The sequence below is a fragment of the Salvelinus sp. IW2-2015 genome, linkage group LG9 (assembly GCF_002910315.2).
Source record: "Salvelinus sp. IW2-2015 linkage group LG9, ASM291031v2, whole genome shotgun sequence".
Taxonomy (NCBI): domain Eukaryota; kingdom Metazoa; phylum Chordata; class Actinopteri; order Salmoniformes; family Salmonidae; genus Salvelinus; species Salvelinus sp. IW2-2015.
In genome coordinates this window covers 7000865-7017262 of record NC_036849.1, presented here as the reverse complement: position 1 = coordinate 7017262, position 16398 = coordinate 7000865, and the positions used below count along the sequence as shown (strand labels likewise).

At 45.3% G+C, this 16398-nt stretch overlaps 1 protein-coding gene across 1 annotated transcript in view; it reads right to left on the bottom strand.

Moving 5' to 3' along the window:
- LOC111968983 (mitogen-activated protein kinase-binding protein 1-like) overlaps positions 1-16398 on the bottom strand; it is an 89334-nt gene that overhangs the window by 47058 nt on the left and 25878 nt on the right. Inside the window, exons 3-7 of the mRNA XM_070445118.1 lie at positions 9760-9822; positions 7877-7934; positions 3314-3484; positions 2863-3000; positions 1400-1582 (exon numbers count right to left, since the gene is read on the bottom strand). Coding sequence (XP_070301219.1) covers positions 1400-1582; positions 2863-3000; positions 3314-3484; positions 7877-7934; positions 9760-9822 — 613 coding nt within the window. The remainder of the gene's footprint in view (positions 1-1399; positions 1583-2862; positions 3001-3313; positions 3485-7876; positions 7935-9759; positions 9823-16398) is intronic.

The following is a 16398-nucleotide window of genomic DNA, read 5'->3' as shown; positions in this document are numbered from 1 at the left end:
ATAATCCCACAAGTCATCATGACCTTCTCAGGCCCTCAGGATATGAAACCAGGAAACCAAGAGGTTAGCACTAGCAATGATGTGAGAATTATCTATCGAAGGCCTGGGGTGAAAACATTGTTTTGTTCTCACACCAACACCAAAATGAGGTGACCGGTGATGCTGAAATCAACTCTACCTCAGGTTTTAATGTGAATAAAGGCTAGCCGATATCCAAGAGTGATGCTAACGATGACATACCTTTTCTCACATGAAAACCTGGGGGAAAATGTATGTTAAAGCTGAAGTCAACTTTACCCCAGGTTTTAAATGTGAGTAAACAGGTATACTTATCTTAGGCCTGGGGGGAAAATCAATGAGTTCATAGAGATATAATGTGTGTTCTATCTATTTCTGTGGATAAGTTCATATGTCATATTGTTTCCACACCAAACGCCATTATAAACCCTCTATACTTTGTTCTGGAGTGTATGTATAATCATGTGGACACAAGGTGATGGAAACTTTGAGTGAGGACAATGGATGGCCAACATCTGATGTGTGAGCAGAGGGGACACTGAGAATGACGACGACCACTAGGGTCAAGTCAAACACACACACAGCCAATAGGGAGGACAGGTGGGCATGATAGAACGCAGTGCTCTGAGAAAGCCTCCAATGGGATGCTCGGGAGGTATCGGGGGAGGGCGGGGCACAACTTTCAGCTGATGTGACATGGAAGTGACAACTGCTGCAGCACAGATAAGAGACAGACTTACTGTGATGATGTCATTTTTCTGGACAGTGTAAGAGAAGAAGCAAAAGCAGAACAAGACTAATATTAGACAGCAGCACGGAGGGGCAAATTAACACTCCTACAGGACCACACCCCCTACACGAGTTGTCTGTCTATTATTGACTTTTAAGAAGGGGCTGAAAGCAGTCTATTGTATGACACAGTCGGTGGCTACATATTACATCTAGAATTAGGATATAGTAGCCAGTCAAGTGGCTTGAAAGTTTGAAACAAGTAGATCGAAAAGGGGTTATTTTCTAAGCTGGTTATGCAGCAGAAGCTGTGATAAGTCAGCAGCTCTTTCTCTGCCAACGTTTACACATAATCGGTTCTGTAGTGATACGCCATTCATTCACACGGTTTTAGACTAAACGATTCATAGTGTTTACTCTCCGCCTGTGGACACAGCCAGGCAGCTTAAGTTCCAGTGGAACCGGAAAGTAGCCTATTGCCTAAATTTGTCCAATGAACTGGAAAGGTGAGCAACCTGGCAGCCAAATACTTTTGAGTCAAGGAGGCCAATTCTTGATTCTATGAATGACTCCTCATTTCCGTTTTTGGTTGCAAAATGTTTTGTTACGTTGTGCCTTTACTGAACGTGACCCAGAGTTTAAAGTAACTCACCCTTAGCTCCACCCATTTGTCCAGCAGGCGTTTGTCATTGAACTCGCAGAGCAGGCCTGAGGAAGTGATGCAGAAGGTGCTGCCGGCTTTACGACCCTTCCCACATGCCACGTCAGAGAAGAAGTTGTTCCTCAACTCCCCCAGGAGCCCTGAGCGACCCAGCAGAGGAACTGTGGCGTTCACCTAGCAGACACAGGGAGGGAGAGAGGGAGGGAGGAATTATTTGAGAGCCCTTGCTATGGGGTCTGACAGACCTAGTCCATCAGTTTGGTATATTAACCTAAACCCATCAACAGTGAAGAGGCGACTCGGGGATGCTGGCCTTCTAGGCAGAATTGCAAAGAAAAAGCCATATCTCAGACTGGCCAATAAAAAGAAAAGATTAAGATGGGCAAAAAAACACAGACACTGAACAGAGGAAGATTGGAAAAAAGTGTATTGGACAGTTTGAGGTATTCGGATCACAAAGAAGAACATTCGTGAGATGCAGAAAAAATAAAAAGATGCTGGAGGAGTGCTTGACGCCATCTGTCAAGCATGGTGGAGGCAATGTGATGGTCTGGGGGTGCTTTGGTGGTGGTAAAGTGGGAGATTTGTACAGGGTAAAAGGGATTTTGAAGAAGGAAGGCTATCACTCCATTTTGCAACGCCATGCCATACCCTGTGGACGGCGCATAATTGGAGCCAATTTCCTCCTACAACAGGACAATGACCCAAAGCACAGCTCCAAACTATGCAATAACTATTTAGGAAAGAAGCAGTCAGCTGGTATTCTGTCTATAATGGAGTGGCCAGCACAGTCACCGGATCTCAACCCTATTGAGCTGTTGTTGGAGCAGTTTGACCATATGGTACGTAAGAAGTGCCAATCAAGCCAATCCAACTTGTGGGAGGTGCTTCAGGAAGCATGGGGTGAAATCTCTTCAGATTACCTCAACAAATTGACAACTAGAATGCCAAAGGTCTGCAAGGCTGTAATTGCAGAAAATTGAGGATTCTTTGACGAAAGCAAAGTTTGAAGGACACAATTATTATTTCAGTTAAAAATCATTATTTATAACCTTGTCAACATCTTGACTATATTTCCTATTCATTTTGCAACTAATTTCATGTATGTTTTCATGGAAAACAAGGACATTTCTAAGTGACCCCAAACTTTTGAACGGTAGAGTAGGACATTTAGATTGGGCATCAACATTGCTATTTGACATCTGACGTCTGTCATTATCCTAATAGTTTACTGAAGAGAAGAGTTTCCAAAACTGGTCCTTGTGACCTCCAACAATTCCACATAAAATGTTTGTTAAACTCCAACAAAATCACATCTAATTAGGGTGGCAGGTAGAATCTAATTTCTTCTTAAGTTAGTTCATTATTATCTAATTCGTTCATTAACTCAAGAGTTATTATTGATCCGTTATGGATTAAGTCATGCTGTTGTTGGTGTGACTGACTGTAAATACCTTGGAGGATTTGGTGTGATCCAGGTACCAGAACTTGACGTGCCTGTTCCCTGCCGTGACAAAGTAGGAGCTGTCGTCTGAGAAGGACACAGCCGTCACTTTACTGGAGACTTTGTTGGCTGCCACCACAATGTTTTTCTGAGATGGAGAAAAAAAAGGCACAGAACAAGGACTGTAGATCGACATTAGATAAATACTTTATTTTCCTCAAAGAAGAGAGGAAAGGTGTTCAGTATAAAACATTGAACAGCAGTTTAAAAACCGCACCATCTGGCTATATGTATATTCATGTATTTGGAGAGTCGTCGTCGATGGCCTATTCTTCCAAAGGAGTAATGGGCCTAAGTAGCTAATGTATATTTTTACTCATCCAAAATGTATTAATTCCAATGGAGACATTTGAAAACCTAATAAGACCCAATGAAGATCTAATAAGGGAGTAGCTCGCTACCTTCCAGGCCCAGACATTGACGATCATGTCGTGCTGGTATCCCACGCTGACGATGTACTTGCTGTTAGGACTGAAGGCCACGCAGGAGATGCCATACTTATGCTCCTGTAGCTCGGCCACCTGGGTCCGCTCTGCAACGTCCCACACCCGCACAGCAGGCATGTGCCCACTCTGGAAGGGGAAAGAGGGAGGAGGAAAGGAAGAAATAGGGATGAATGAAAGAAAGAATGATAAATCATGCACAAAAATATTCTACTTCTTTTCACTCTAGTCTACGCCATGTATCACACCCACACATGTTCATCTTATCTTCATTTATTTCCCGTTTATTTATCCAGGCAAATGGATTAAGAACTAATTCTTATAATGACGACCTGACAGGTTTGTATCCACAAGGTGATGTAGCCTCAGTCCGAATCCCTGGATCATGCGGATGATGTCTGAGGACAGAAGTCTCTAGTCTCCACTAAGCTTTTCAATGTACCCTGTAACTGCGTCCCAATCTGGTAATGATTTGTCTTATGCAACTCAAGGATAGAACAGAAGATCGAGTGGACGAAATTTAAAGAGGACAGGCGAGGGAGGCTTAAGCCTGGAAATGCATTCTAATGCATCTCTAGTACTGTCTTCCCCTCTGTAGGCAGAGGCTCTGCCTGCATCATTCTTATACTGGGTATGGAAATAGTTATTGTATTAGCGCCATGAAAAAGCATATAGATTTCAGATACAGGTATTTGTAGTGTTTGTTGGTACCTTTAAACAGGTCAACATTCAGAAGGCCGCAGGGACAGACGGATTACCAGGACGTGTACTCCGAGCATGCGCTGACCAACTGGCAAGTGTCTTCACTGACATTTTCAACCTGTCCCTGACCGAGTCTGTAATACCAACATGTTTCAATCGGACCACCATAGTCCCTGTACCCAAGAACACCAATGTAACCTGCCTAAATGCCTATCAACTCGTAGCACTCACGTCTGTAGCCATGAAGTGCATTGAAAGGCTGGTTATGGCTCACATCAACACCATTATCCCAGAAACCCTAGACCCACTCCAATTTGCATACCACCCCAACAGATCCACAGATGATGCAATCTCTATCTAATGCACTCCCCACTCCCCATTCCCACCTCGACAAAAGGAACAAAAGAATGCTATTCATTGACTACAGCTCAGTGTTCAACACCATAGTGCCCTCAAAGCTCATCACTAAGCTAAGGACCCTGGGACTAAACACCTCCCTCTGCAGCTGGATGCTGGACTTCCTGACAGGCCGCACCCAGGTGGTAAAGGTAGGTAACAACACATCTACCACGCTGATCCTCAACATGGGGGCCCCTCAGGGGTGCGTGCTCAGTCCCCTCCTGTACTCCCTGTTCACCCATGACTGCATGGCCAAGCACAACTCCAACACCATCATTAAGTTTGCCGACGACACAACAGTGGTAGTAGGCCTGATCACCGACAACGATGAGACAGCCTATAGGGAGGAGGTCAGAGACCTGGCAGTGTGGTGCCAGGATAACAACCTCTCCCTTAGTTTATCAAGACAAAGGAGCTGATTGTGAACTACAGGAAAAGGAGGACCGAGCACACCCCTATTCTCATCAACGGGGCAGTAGTGGAGCAGTTTGAGAGCTTCAAGTTCCTTGGTGTCCACATCACCAATTAACTATCATGGTCCAAACACACCAAGACAGTCGTGAAGAGGGCACGACAACACCTATTCCCCCTCGGGAGACTGAAAAGATTTGACATGGGTCCTCAGATCCTCAAAAAGTTCTACAGCTGCACCATCAAGAGCATCCTAACAAGTTGCATCACCGCCTGGTATGGAAACTGTTAGGGCTCCAACCGCAAGGCACTACAGAGGGTAGTGCGTACAGCCCAGTACATCACTGGAGCCATCCAGGACCTCTATACCAGGCAGTGTCAGAGGAAGGCCCTAAAAATGGCCAAAGACTCCGGCCACCCTAGTCATAGACTGTTCTCTCTGCTACTGCACGGCTAGCGGTATCGGAGCGCCATGTCTAGGTCCAAAAGGCTTCTTTACCCCCAAGCCATAAGATTCCTGAACAGCTAATCAAATGGCTATCTGGACGATTTGCATTGTTCCCCCACCCCCAAGTATAGCTGCCGCTACTCTCTGTTTATTATGTATTCATAGTCAGTTTACCTCTACTGTACCTACATGTACATAAACTCAGCAAAAAAAGAAACATCCCTTTTATCAGGACCATGTCTTTCAAAGACAATTCGTAAAAATCCAAATAACTTCACAGATCTTCATTGTAAAGGGTTTAAACACCGTTTCCCATGCTTGTTCAATGAACCATAAACAATTAATGAACATGCACCTGTGGAGCGGTCGTTAAGACACTAACCGCTTACAGACGGTAGGCAATTCAGGTCACAGTTATGAAAACGTAGGACACTAAAGAGGCCTTTCTATTGACTCTGAAAAACACCAAAAGAAAGATGCCCAGGGTCCCTGCTCATCTGCGTGAACGTGCCTTGGGCATGCTGCAAGGAGGCATGAGGACTACATGAGGACTACAGATGTCAAGGGCAATAAATTGCAATGTTCGTACTGTGAGACGCCTAAGACAGAGCTACAGGGAGATAGGATGAACAGCTGATCGTCCTCGCAGTGGCAGACCACGTGTAACAAGACCTGCACAGGATCGGTACATCCGAACATCACACCTGCGGGACAGGCACAGGATGGCAACAACAACTGCCCGAGTTACACCAGGAATGCACAATCCCTCCATCAGTGCTCAGACTGTCCGCAATAGGCTGTAGAGGTTGGACTGAGGGCTTGTAGGCCTGTTGTAAGGCAGGTCCTCATCAGACATCACCGGCAACAACATCGCCTATGGGCACAAACCCACCGTTGCTGGACCAGACAGGATTTGCAAAAAGTGCTCTTCACTGATGAGTCACGGTTTTGTTTCACGAGGGGTCATGGTCGGATTCGCGTTTATCGTCGAAGGAATGAGCGTATACCGAGGCCTCTACTCTGGAGTGGGATCGATTTGGAGTTGGAGGGTCCGTCATGGTCTGGGGCGGTGTGTCACAGCATCGTCGTTCTGTGCGTGATTTCCTGCAAGAATGGCAGTGTTCTGCCATGGCCAGCGAAGAGCCCGGATCTCAATACCATTGAGCACGCCTGGGACCTGTTGGATCGCTAGGGCCATTCCCCCCAGAAAATTCCAGGAACTTGCAGGTGCCTTGGTGGAAGAGTGGGGTAACATCTCAAATCTGGTGCAGTCCATGAGGAGGAGATGCACTGCAGTACTTAATGCAGCTGGTGGCCACACCAGATACTGACTGTTACTTTTGATTTTGACCGCTCCTTTGTTCAGGGACACATTATTCCATTTCTGTTAGTCATGTCTGTGGAACTTGTTCAGTTTATGTCTTAGTTGTTGATTCTTGTTTTCTTCATACAACTATTTACACATGTTAAGTTTGCTGAAAATAAACACAGTTGACAGTGAGAGGACGTTTCTTTTTTGACTGAGTTTATTACCTCAATTACCTTGACTAACACATTGACTCTATACCGGTACACCCTGTATATAGCCTCGCAACTGTTATTTTATTGTTGCTCTTTAATTATTTTATATTTTTTATTTCGATATTTTTTACTTCAGTTTATTTTTGTAAATACTTTCTTAACACTTTTTTTTTTTTTACTGCATTGTTGGTTAAGGGGTTGTAAGTAAGCATTTCACTGTTGTATTTGACGCATGTGACAATTATTATATATTTTTTTATGAAATAAATATCATAGACTACAGTAGCAGCTAGGTAGAGTAAACCCATGGTTAGGGATGTTGGACAAAAGGAATTTGCTTTTGGTGCACTTCTTTACAAAATAACACAATCAGGACAGCTGATGACGTCTAGCTCTTTTAAAGACAGAACAGAAGCAGACTGTGTGGACAGGGGGACCTCCCTTTGAGTCCGTACATAGGGCCGCAGCAGCTTGCAGCATGGTCAGCTAGCTACACCACAGAGGACAGACAGGTAGGGTGAGCACCAGCACGCACACCTTCTGCTACATCCCTGGAAGTCTCCCTCTCTCCGTCTGTCTCTTCCCCCCCTTCTCTCCTTCCTCCCTCTCTCTCTCCTTCAGACAGCCAACAGAGTCCGTCTGCCACCCTGCCCCCTCCTGCTGCCATGGCAACCCTGCAGCAGCACACACACATTCACTTTCACACACACTTGTCTGGCTAATAAGCTCCTAGTAGATGGGAGAGGATTAGACTAGCACGCACGAACGAACGCGAGCGCATGCACACACAGACACACACAGGTGCAGCATACAACAATCTGTGGGTATGTTTTGTAGCATTCACAGCTATAGAAGCACTCCTTTGTAGATGATGTGGCACAGACAGAGTTCCATTTATGAACTCTGGGGTTGTACACTGGTATGGTAGCTTTGCCACGCACTGGCAGTGGAGCGGGAAACAGTCAGCTCTTTTCGAGACAGTTGCAGTCCATTTTATCACATCATCACAGCATGCAAAAACACAATGAGAAGACACTCACCTCTCCTGTGACCACATACTTGCCATCAGGGGAAAATGACAGAGTGGTGATGGTTTTCCTGTGAAGAAGAGAGACAGGAGGGAGGAGAGGAAACATTTTATTACTGTTGAAGAGAAGTATGAATGCATCCTGGTCTCAAGGGGGTTTTCCTCTTGGGATGTACTCTATGACAATGGCATACTTATACTCACCACAATCGATACATCAATCTGATGATTATTATTATCATACACTAGAGTAGAGCTCAGAGCCAGGCTCCTTCACCTCTAACGTTCTGTAGTGGTTGGCTCAATGGCCTGTGACTGGGAGTCGATTCGCTGGTTAAAAGGTTCGATTTCAGGGTGTTTCTTCAACTGTTGAAGCAGTTATCCAGTCCAGTACTCGTACACAGAGATATTGTCTGCATCTCAAATGGCACCCTATTCCCTATGTAGTGCAGTACTTTTTTTAAAGAAATAGTGCACTATATAGGGATTAGCAGTGGTGTAAAGTACTTAAGTAAAAATACTTTAAAGTACTACTTAAGTCGTTTTTGTTGGTATCTGTACTTTAATTTACTATTATTACTTCTGACAACTTTTACATTTAATTCACTACATTCCTAAAGAAAATGATGTACTTTTTACTCCATACATTTTCCCTGACACCCAAAAGTACTCGTTACATTTTGAATGCTTAGCAGGACAGGAAAATGGTCCATTCACACACTTATCAAGAGAACATCCCTGGTCATCCCTACTGCCTCTGATCTGGCGGACTCACTAAACACACTTGCTTTGTTTGTAAATGATGTCTGAGTGTTGGAGTGTCCCCCTGGCTATCTGTAAATGTAAAAAACAAGAAAATAGTGCTGTCTGGTTTGCTTAATATAAGGAATTTGAAAGGATTTATACTTTTGATACTTAAGTATATTTCAGCAATTACATTTACTATTGATACTTTTGATACTAAGTATATTTAAAACCAAATACTTTTAGACTTTTACTCAAGTAGTATTTTACTGGGTGAATTTCACTTTTACTTGAGTCATTTTATATTAAAGGTATCTTTACTTTTACTAAAGTATGACAATTGGGTACTTTTTCCACCACTGGGGAATAGGGTGCGATTTGTGACGCAAATTGTTTCCTTAGCTAAACTGTCCTAAAAACGTTTGAGGTCTAGCCAAGCAGCTTTTATCTTATCAAATGCTGTACTAAGCAAATGCACACATGGCATTATTACTATACTGTAATCTAATCATGGCGCTGTAATAATTTGTTTGTAGAGTGATGAGCTGTAGAAGTAGGGTGACGAGGGTATAAAGTTCAAATATTAGCCTCCAGCCAGAAGAGCATAATGAAACAAAACCTTCTGGGTATATTACGGTTAGAATGGTTAGAATGGATGGATGGAGCTACTCAGTCACACTGACGTGACCACATCTACTCGAGCTTTTCCCCACACATGAAAGGGGTTGGCAGAGGCTTTGAAGCCGTGGTGCTCCTTTGGCCGTGGCTGACTGTCTGTCCAGTGCTCTCAGTCTTCACTCTTTACATAAGCCATGTTGTGTTTGACAAGTCACTCCAGGTTAGTTCCCTGCCTCGCATTGACTCCAGATGGGCTGTATTTACAGGGCCTAATAACAGGTAATCTACATGATGACTCTAAGCCACATATATAGCACCAAATCAAGGGACACTAGCATCATGGCAGGGCTGTTACAATCCTCAGTGTTGCAGTTTTGTTTTTGTATGTATGCTATGTATGAGGACGAACCCTTAAGCCTAAGTGACAGTGACTAGCTGTCTGGATCCATCCATTCCCCTAGTGTGCCTGGCCGGCCTGGGGGTGACTGACTGAACAGGAGGCAGCAGCCATACAGTATGACGACGGACCCTCACCTGGAGCTGTTAAGGATGTGATGCTGTTTGTTCTTCTTGGGGTTCAGCAGCACCACCACACATCTGTAGGGAAGAAGCAGGGGAGAGGAGAATAGAGGTTAGACTACCAAATAAATCTAATCAAAGTTTATTGGTGTACTCAGATTTGGAGATGTTATCGCAGGTGCAGTGATATTTAGCAACACAATAACAACACACACACAATTCAAAAAGTTAAAATATAAAAAATAAATCAGAACCGGCAATGTCAGAGTCTGGAATGAAGGGCAGAGTACCGGGCGGTAGCTGGCTAGAGACAGTGTCTAAGGTGCCAGGCAGAGTACTGGGCAGTGGCCGGCTAGTGATGGCTGTTCAACATTGTGAGGGCCATGCCAAATTTCTTCAGCCTCCTGAGGTTGAAGGTGCTGTTGCGCCTTCTTCACCACGGTGTCAGTGTGGTGGGACAATTTCAGGTCCTTCGTGATGTGCACGGCAAGGAACTTGAAGCTTTTAACCCTCTCCACTGCGACCCCTTCGATGTGGATGAGTCGTGCTCCCTCTGCTGTCTCCTGTAGTCCACGATCATCTCCTTTGTTTTGTTGACGTAGAGGGAGAGGTTTTGTCCTCGGCACCACTCTGCCAGGGTACTTAACCTCCTCCCTGTAGGCTGTCTCGTCGTTGTTGATCAGGCCTACCACTGTTGGAGTTGTGCGTAGCCACGCAGTCATGGGTGAACAGGGAGTACAGGATGGGGCTGAGCACACACCCCTGGGGGGCCCCCGTGTTGAGGATAAGCATGGCTGAGGTGTTGTTGCCTACCCTCACCACTTGGACCCAGTTGCAAATTGAGCGGTTCAGTCCCAGGGCCCTGAGTCTTAATCACTTCGGCAATGGAGATCAAGAGCCAATAGTCCTCGTAAGCAGCGGGGGCCTCCATCGGCGGCTCTGTGTTATTCTCCTCCAAGCGGTGCGAAGAAGGTGTTCAGCTTATCTGCGAGTGAGGCGTAATCCGTGATTATCAGAAGTCCCTGCCACATGCGTCTCGTGTCCGAGCCGTTGAATTGCGACTACACTTTATCTCTGTACGGTTGTTTCGCCTCTTTGATCGCCTTACGGAGGTCATAGGCCTACTCAGGGGAATGACTACAACAATCAAGGCTCAGCAGTTGACTCCTAATTCATACCGCAAAGTTCTAGCTAAAAAGAAAAGTTAACTAAGTAAAAAGAAAAGTTAGGTAAGCAGTGAACATCAATACAGCTACAGTGGAGAGTGTGGAATGAGTCACGACAACAACATCAACAACATGATATTCCCATTTACCAAGCTTCTAGCCTAGAAGGACCCATGAGCCGCACTAAAATAAAGTTACATAAATACTTAATACCCGTCTTTTGCAGTTTTTCCGGTTAAATATCAGAGTAGCGTACAGCACGGTTACAAAGTCACTATGTGTGGGAGTAAGTGAATGCGTGAGCACTGAGCAGCATGACCAAGCAAACACCATGTTGCCTTTTAAAGGTACTTCCTTTTGTTGTTTCATCTCCCAGTGGGGTAACTCCTGGGAGATGAAAAGAGACTAAAAGAGAACGATGGCCTTTTATCCTATTACATGGCAACAGGGAAGATGAGAGGACACTCAGAGGACTTGTATATTCAGTCACTGACAACTTGTCAGGGCGAAGCACTGGGGTGATCATCAGAGCTGCAGAGAAAGCCTTTGAATTGAAGTGCTCCAGGTGTACAAGGGATACAATCAAAGGCACTATGACGTCATTGAGATTGTGCAGACAGAAAGGAATACAAAAGAAGCTGGTGCACCATGGGAAACCCTACAGTAGCCACACCATATTACTGTTTGCTAAGCTAGTAGCCTAACTACCACAGAGCAGCTGACAAAGATCATCTTAGGGGGTCTGCAAGTAGGCCTAAGTAAGACAATTGTAAACGCAAAATGTTTTTCTTCCAGAGTACTTTCACTGGAACTGTAAGGTAAAAAAGAAAATGCCATAAAAGGAGAGAGGGAAAGCTGTTGTCATACTGCAGAGTTAAAGGGAAAATCTAATCAAAAATGTTTTATTTTAATTTTATATTAGTCCACTGTTGACATAGTGCCAAAATGTTTTGCAGGTCAGCAGTCAAGTTTTCAAGATATTAGACTTTCAAGAAGCAAAGTGTCACCGGCCACATCGTCATGATGCAAAACGCATCAAGCTCAGTTTTGAAAACACTGGCGGTGCAAGTCAAGTAGATATTCCTACAACCTTCCTCTCACTGCACACTAGCCAGATCTGAATCCGGGTTAGTTGTGGAATTACTTAAGGCAAAAAAGATTTCAAAGTTTTACTGTTAACCTACAAAGCATTACATGGGCTTGCTCCTACCTATCTTTCCGATTTGATCCTGCCGTACATACCTACACGTACACTACGGTCACAAGACGCAGGCCTCCTTATTGTTCCTAGAATTTCTAAGCAAACAGCTGGAGGCAGGGCTTTCTCCTATAGAGCTCCATTTTTATGGAATGGTCTGCCTATCCATGTGAGAGGCGCAGACTCGGTCTCAACCTGTAAGTCTTTATTGAAGACTCATCTCTTCAGTAGGTCCTATGATTGAGTGTAGTCTGGCCCAGAAGTGTGAAGGTGAAAGGAAAGGCACTGGAGCAACGAACCGCCCTTGCTGTCTCTGCCTGGCCGGTTCCCCTCTCTCCACTGGGATTCTCTGCCTCTAACCCTATTACAGGAGCTGAGTCACTGGTCTACTGGTGTTCTTCCATGCCGTCCCAAGGAGGGGTGCAATCACTTGAGTGGGTTGAGTCACTGACGTGATCTTCCTATCTTCCCCCCCCCCCCCTTGGGTTGGTGCCGTGGCAGAGATCTTTGTCGGCTATACTCGGCCTTGTCTCAGGATGGTAAGTTGGTGGTTGAAGATATCCCTCTAGTGGTGTGGGGGCTGTGCTTTGGCAAAGTGGGTGTGGTTATATCCTGCCTGTTTGGCCCTGTCCGGGGTATAGTCGGACGGGGCCACAGTGTCTCCCGACCCCTGTCTCAGCCTCCAGTATTTATGCTGCAGTAGTTTGTGTCGGGGGCTAGTGTCAGTCTGTTATATCTGTAGTATTTCTCCTGTCTTATCCGGTGTCCTGTTGTGAATTTAAATATGCTCTCTCTAATTCTCTATCTATTTCTCCTTTCTTTCTTTCTTTCTTTCTTTCTTTCTTTCTTTCTTTCTTTCTTTCTTTCTTTCTTTCTTTCTTTCTTTCTTTCTTTCTTTCTTTCTATATCCCCCTGAGCCCTAGGACCATGCCTCAGGACTACCTGGCCTGATGACTCCTTGCTGTTCCCAGTCCACCTGGCCGTGCTGCTGCTCCAGTTTCAACTGTTCTGCCTGCGGCTAAGGAACTCTGACCTGTTCACCAGACGTGCTACCTGTCTCAGACCTGCTGTTTTCAACTCTCTAGAGACAGCAGGAGCGGTAGAGATACTCTGAATGATCGGCTATGAAAAGCCAACTAACATTTACTCCTGAGGTGCTGACCTGTTGCACCCTCGACAACCACTGTGATTATTATTATTTGATCCTGCTGGTCATCTATGAACATTTCAACATCTTGGCCATGTTTTGTTATAATCTCCACCCGGCACAGCCAGAAGAGGACTGGCCACCCCTCATAGCCTGGTTCCTCTCTAGGTTTCTTCCTAGGTTCTGGCCTTTCTAGGGAGTTTTTCCTAGCTACAGTGCTTCTACACCTGCATTGCATGCTGTTTGGGGTTTTAGGCTGGGTTTCTGTACAGCACTTTGTGACATCAGCTGATGTAAGAAGGGCTTTATAAATACATACAATACTTATCTTTTGTCATTCTAAAGTTTCTGAATTAAATGGGAATTGTGTAGCGATTATCATTCAGCAAGGGATTTGGAATATTTTCCACTTGCTAAAACTCGTCACTCACGATGAATTGTGCATCATCATGATGATGTGACCGGTGACACTTATTTGAAAGTCCAATATCTTGAAAACTTGACTGCTGACATGCAAAACATTTTGGGACTCTATCAACAGTGGACTAATGAAAATAATACCAAAATATAGTTTTTGAGTGGATTTTCCTTTTAATAGGTGTCTCCAAACATGCTGTACTGTGCTGAAGCATGGTCCTACAGACATGCCAAAAGTTACGTTACCTCAGTCCACTCCTAAAGAGTCTCCAAAGAATCAAACTGGGCACTGTGACTGAAACCCGATACATAGCATGTGTGATGCTTAATAGAGTAAAGCTCCTCAGTCCTTTGCCCCTCAGTGAACTGACTCCTACTGAGAGAGAAGGCCAGAGGGGGGAGGGAGCCAGGGAGGGTGGGAGGGAACAGCTCATGGCAGACAACAATCGTGGTCAAGCTCAACCCGGGGCAACTCACATTCCCTTAGATACATACACAGGTACCAAGATGGCGCCGACAGAGATTGTCGCCTCACTTCGAGTCCTTAGGAAACTATGCAGTATTTAGTTTTTTTATGTATTATTTCTTACATTGTTAGCCCAGAAAATCTGAAGTGTTATTACATACAGCCGGGAAGAACTATTGGATATAAGAGCGACGTCAATTTACCAACATTACGACCAGGAATACGACTTTCCCGAAACGGATCCGTTGTTGGGACCACCACCCAGGACATTGGATCTAATCTCAGAGGCCGACCCAAAACGCATCGCCATAGGGGAGGGAGTCGGAGCGGCCTCCTGGTCAGACTTCAAAGGCGTGCACATCACACACCGCTTCCGAGTACATTACCCGCCAATGTCCAGTCTCTAGAACCAAAGGTCAACGAAATTAGGACAAGGATTGCCTTCCAGAGAAACATCAGAGATTGTAACATTCTCTGTTTCACGGAAACATGGCTCTCTCTCGCGACGCATTTTTTCATGCGTCGCGCCGACAGAAACAAACATCTCTCTGGTAAGAAGGGCTGCGGTGTATGCTTCATGATTAACGACTCATGGTGTAATCATAACAACATACAGGAACTCAAGTCCTTCTGGTCACCTGACCTAGAATTCTTTACAATCAAATGCCGACCACATTATCTCCCAAGAGAATTCTCCTCGATTATAGTCACAGCCGTGTATATTCCCCCCAAGCAGATATCTCGACGGCCCTCAAGGAACTTCACTGGACTCTATGTAAACTGGAAACCATATTTTTAACAAAGCTAATTTGAGAACAAGGCTACCTACATTCTATCAGCACATTGACTGTAGCACTCACGCGGGCAATACACTGGACCACTGCTACTCTAACTTCCGCAATGCATACAAGGCCCTCCCCCACCCTCCGTTCGGCAAATCTGACCACGACTCCATTTTGCTCCTACCGTCCTATAGGCAGAAACTCAAACAGGATGTACCTGTGACTAGAACCATTCAACACTGGTCTGACCAATCGGAATCCACGCCTCAAGATTGTTTTGATCACGCAGACTGGGAAATGTTCCGCGAAGCCTCAGAGAATAACATCGATTTATACGCTGACTCAGTGAGTGAGTTAATAAGGAAGAGCATTGGAGATGTTGTACCCACTGTGACTATTAGAACGTACCCTAACCAGAAACAGTGGATAGATGGCGACATTCGCTCAAAACTGAAAGCACAAACCACCGCATTCAACCATGGAAAGAGGTCTGGGAATATGGCCAAATATAAACAGTGTAGTTATTCCCTCCGCAAGGCAATCAAACAAGCGAAATGTCGGTATAGGGACAAAGTGGAGTTGCAATTCAACAGCTCAGACACGAGACGTATGTGGCAGGGTCTACAGGCAATTACTGATTACAAAAAGAAAACCAGCCACGTCACGGACACCAACGTCTTGCTTCCAGAAAAAATAAACACCTTATTTGCCCGCTTTGAGGATAATACAGTGCCACCGACGCGGCCCGCTACCAAGGACTGCGGGCCCCCCCTCTCCTTCTCCGTGACCGACGTGAGTAAGACATTTAAACGTGTTAACCCTCGCAAGGCTGCTGGCCCAGATCTCATCCCTAGCCACGTCCTTAGAGCATGTGCAGACCAGCTGGCTGGTGTGTTTACGGACATATTCAATCGCTCCCTATCCCAGTCTGCTGTCCCAACATGCTCCAAGATGGCCACCATTGTTCCTGTACCCAAGAAGGCAAAAATAACTGAACTAAATGACTATCGCCACGTAGCACTCACTTCTGTCATCATGATGCTTTGAGAGACTAATCAATGATCATATCACCTCCCCCTTACCTGCCAACCTAGACCCACTTCAGTTTGCATACAGCCCCAACAGGTCCACAGACGATGCAATCGCCATCACATTGCCATATCCAATCTGGACAAGAGGAATACCTATGTAAGAATGCTGTTCATTGACTACAGCTCTGCATTCAACACCATAGTACCCTTCAAGCTCATCATTAAGCTTGAAGCCCTGGGTCTCAACCCCGCCTTGTGGAATTGGGTCTCGGACTTTGACGGGCCGCCCCCCAGGTGGTAAAGGTAGGAAACAACACCTCCACTTCGCTGATCCTCAACACTGGGGCCCCACAAGGGTGCGTGCTCAGCCCCCTCCTGTACTCCCTGTTCAACCATGACCGCGTGGTCATGCACGCCTCCAACTCAATCATCAAGTTTACAGAAGAC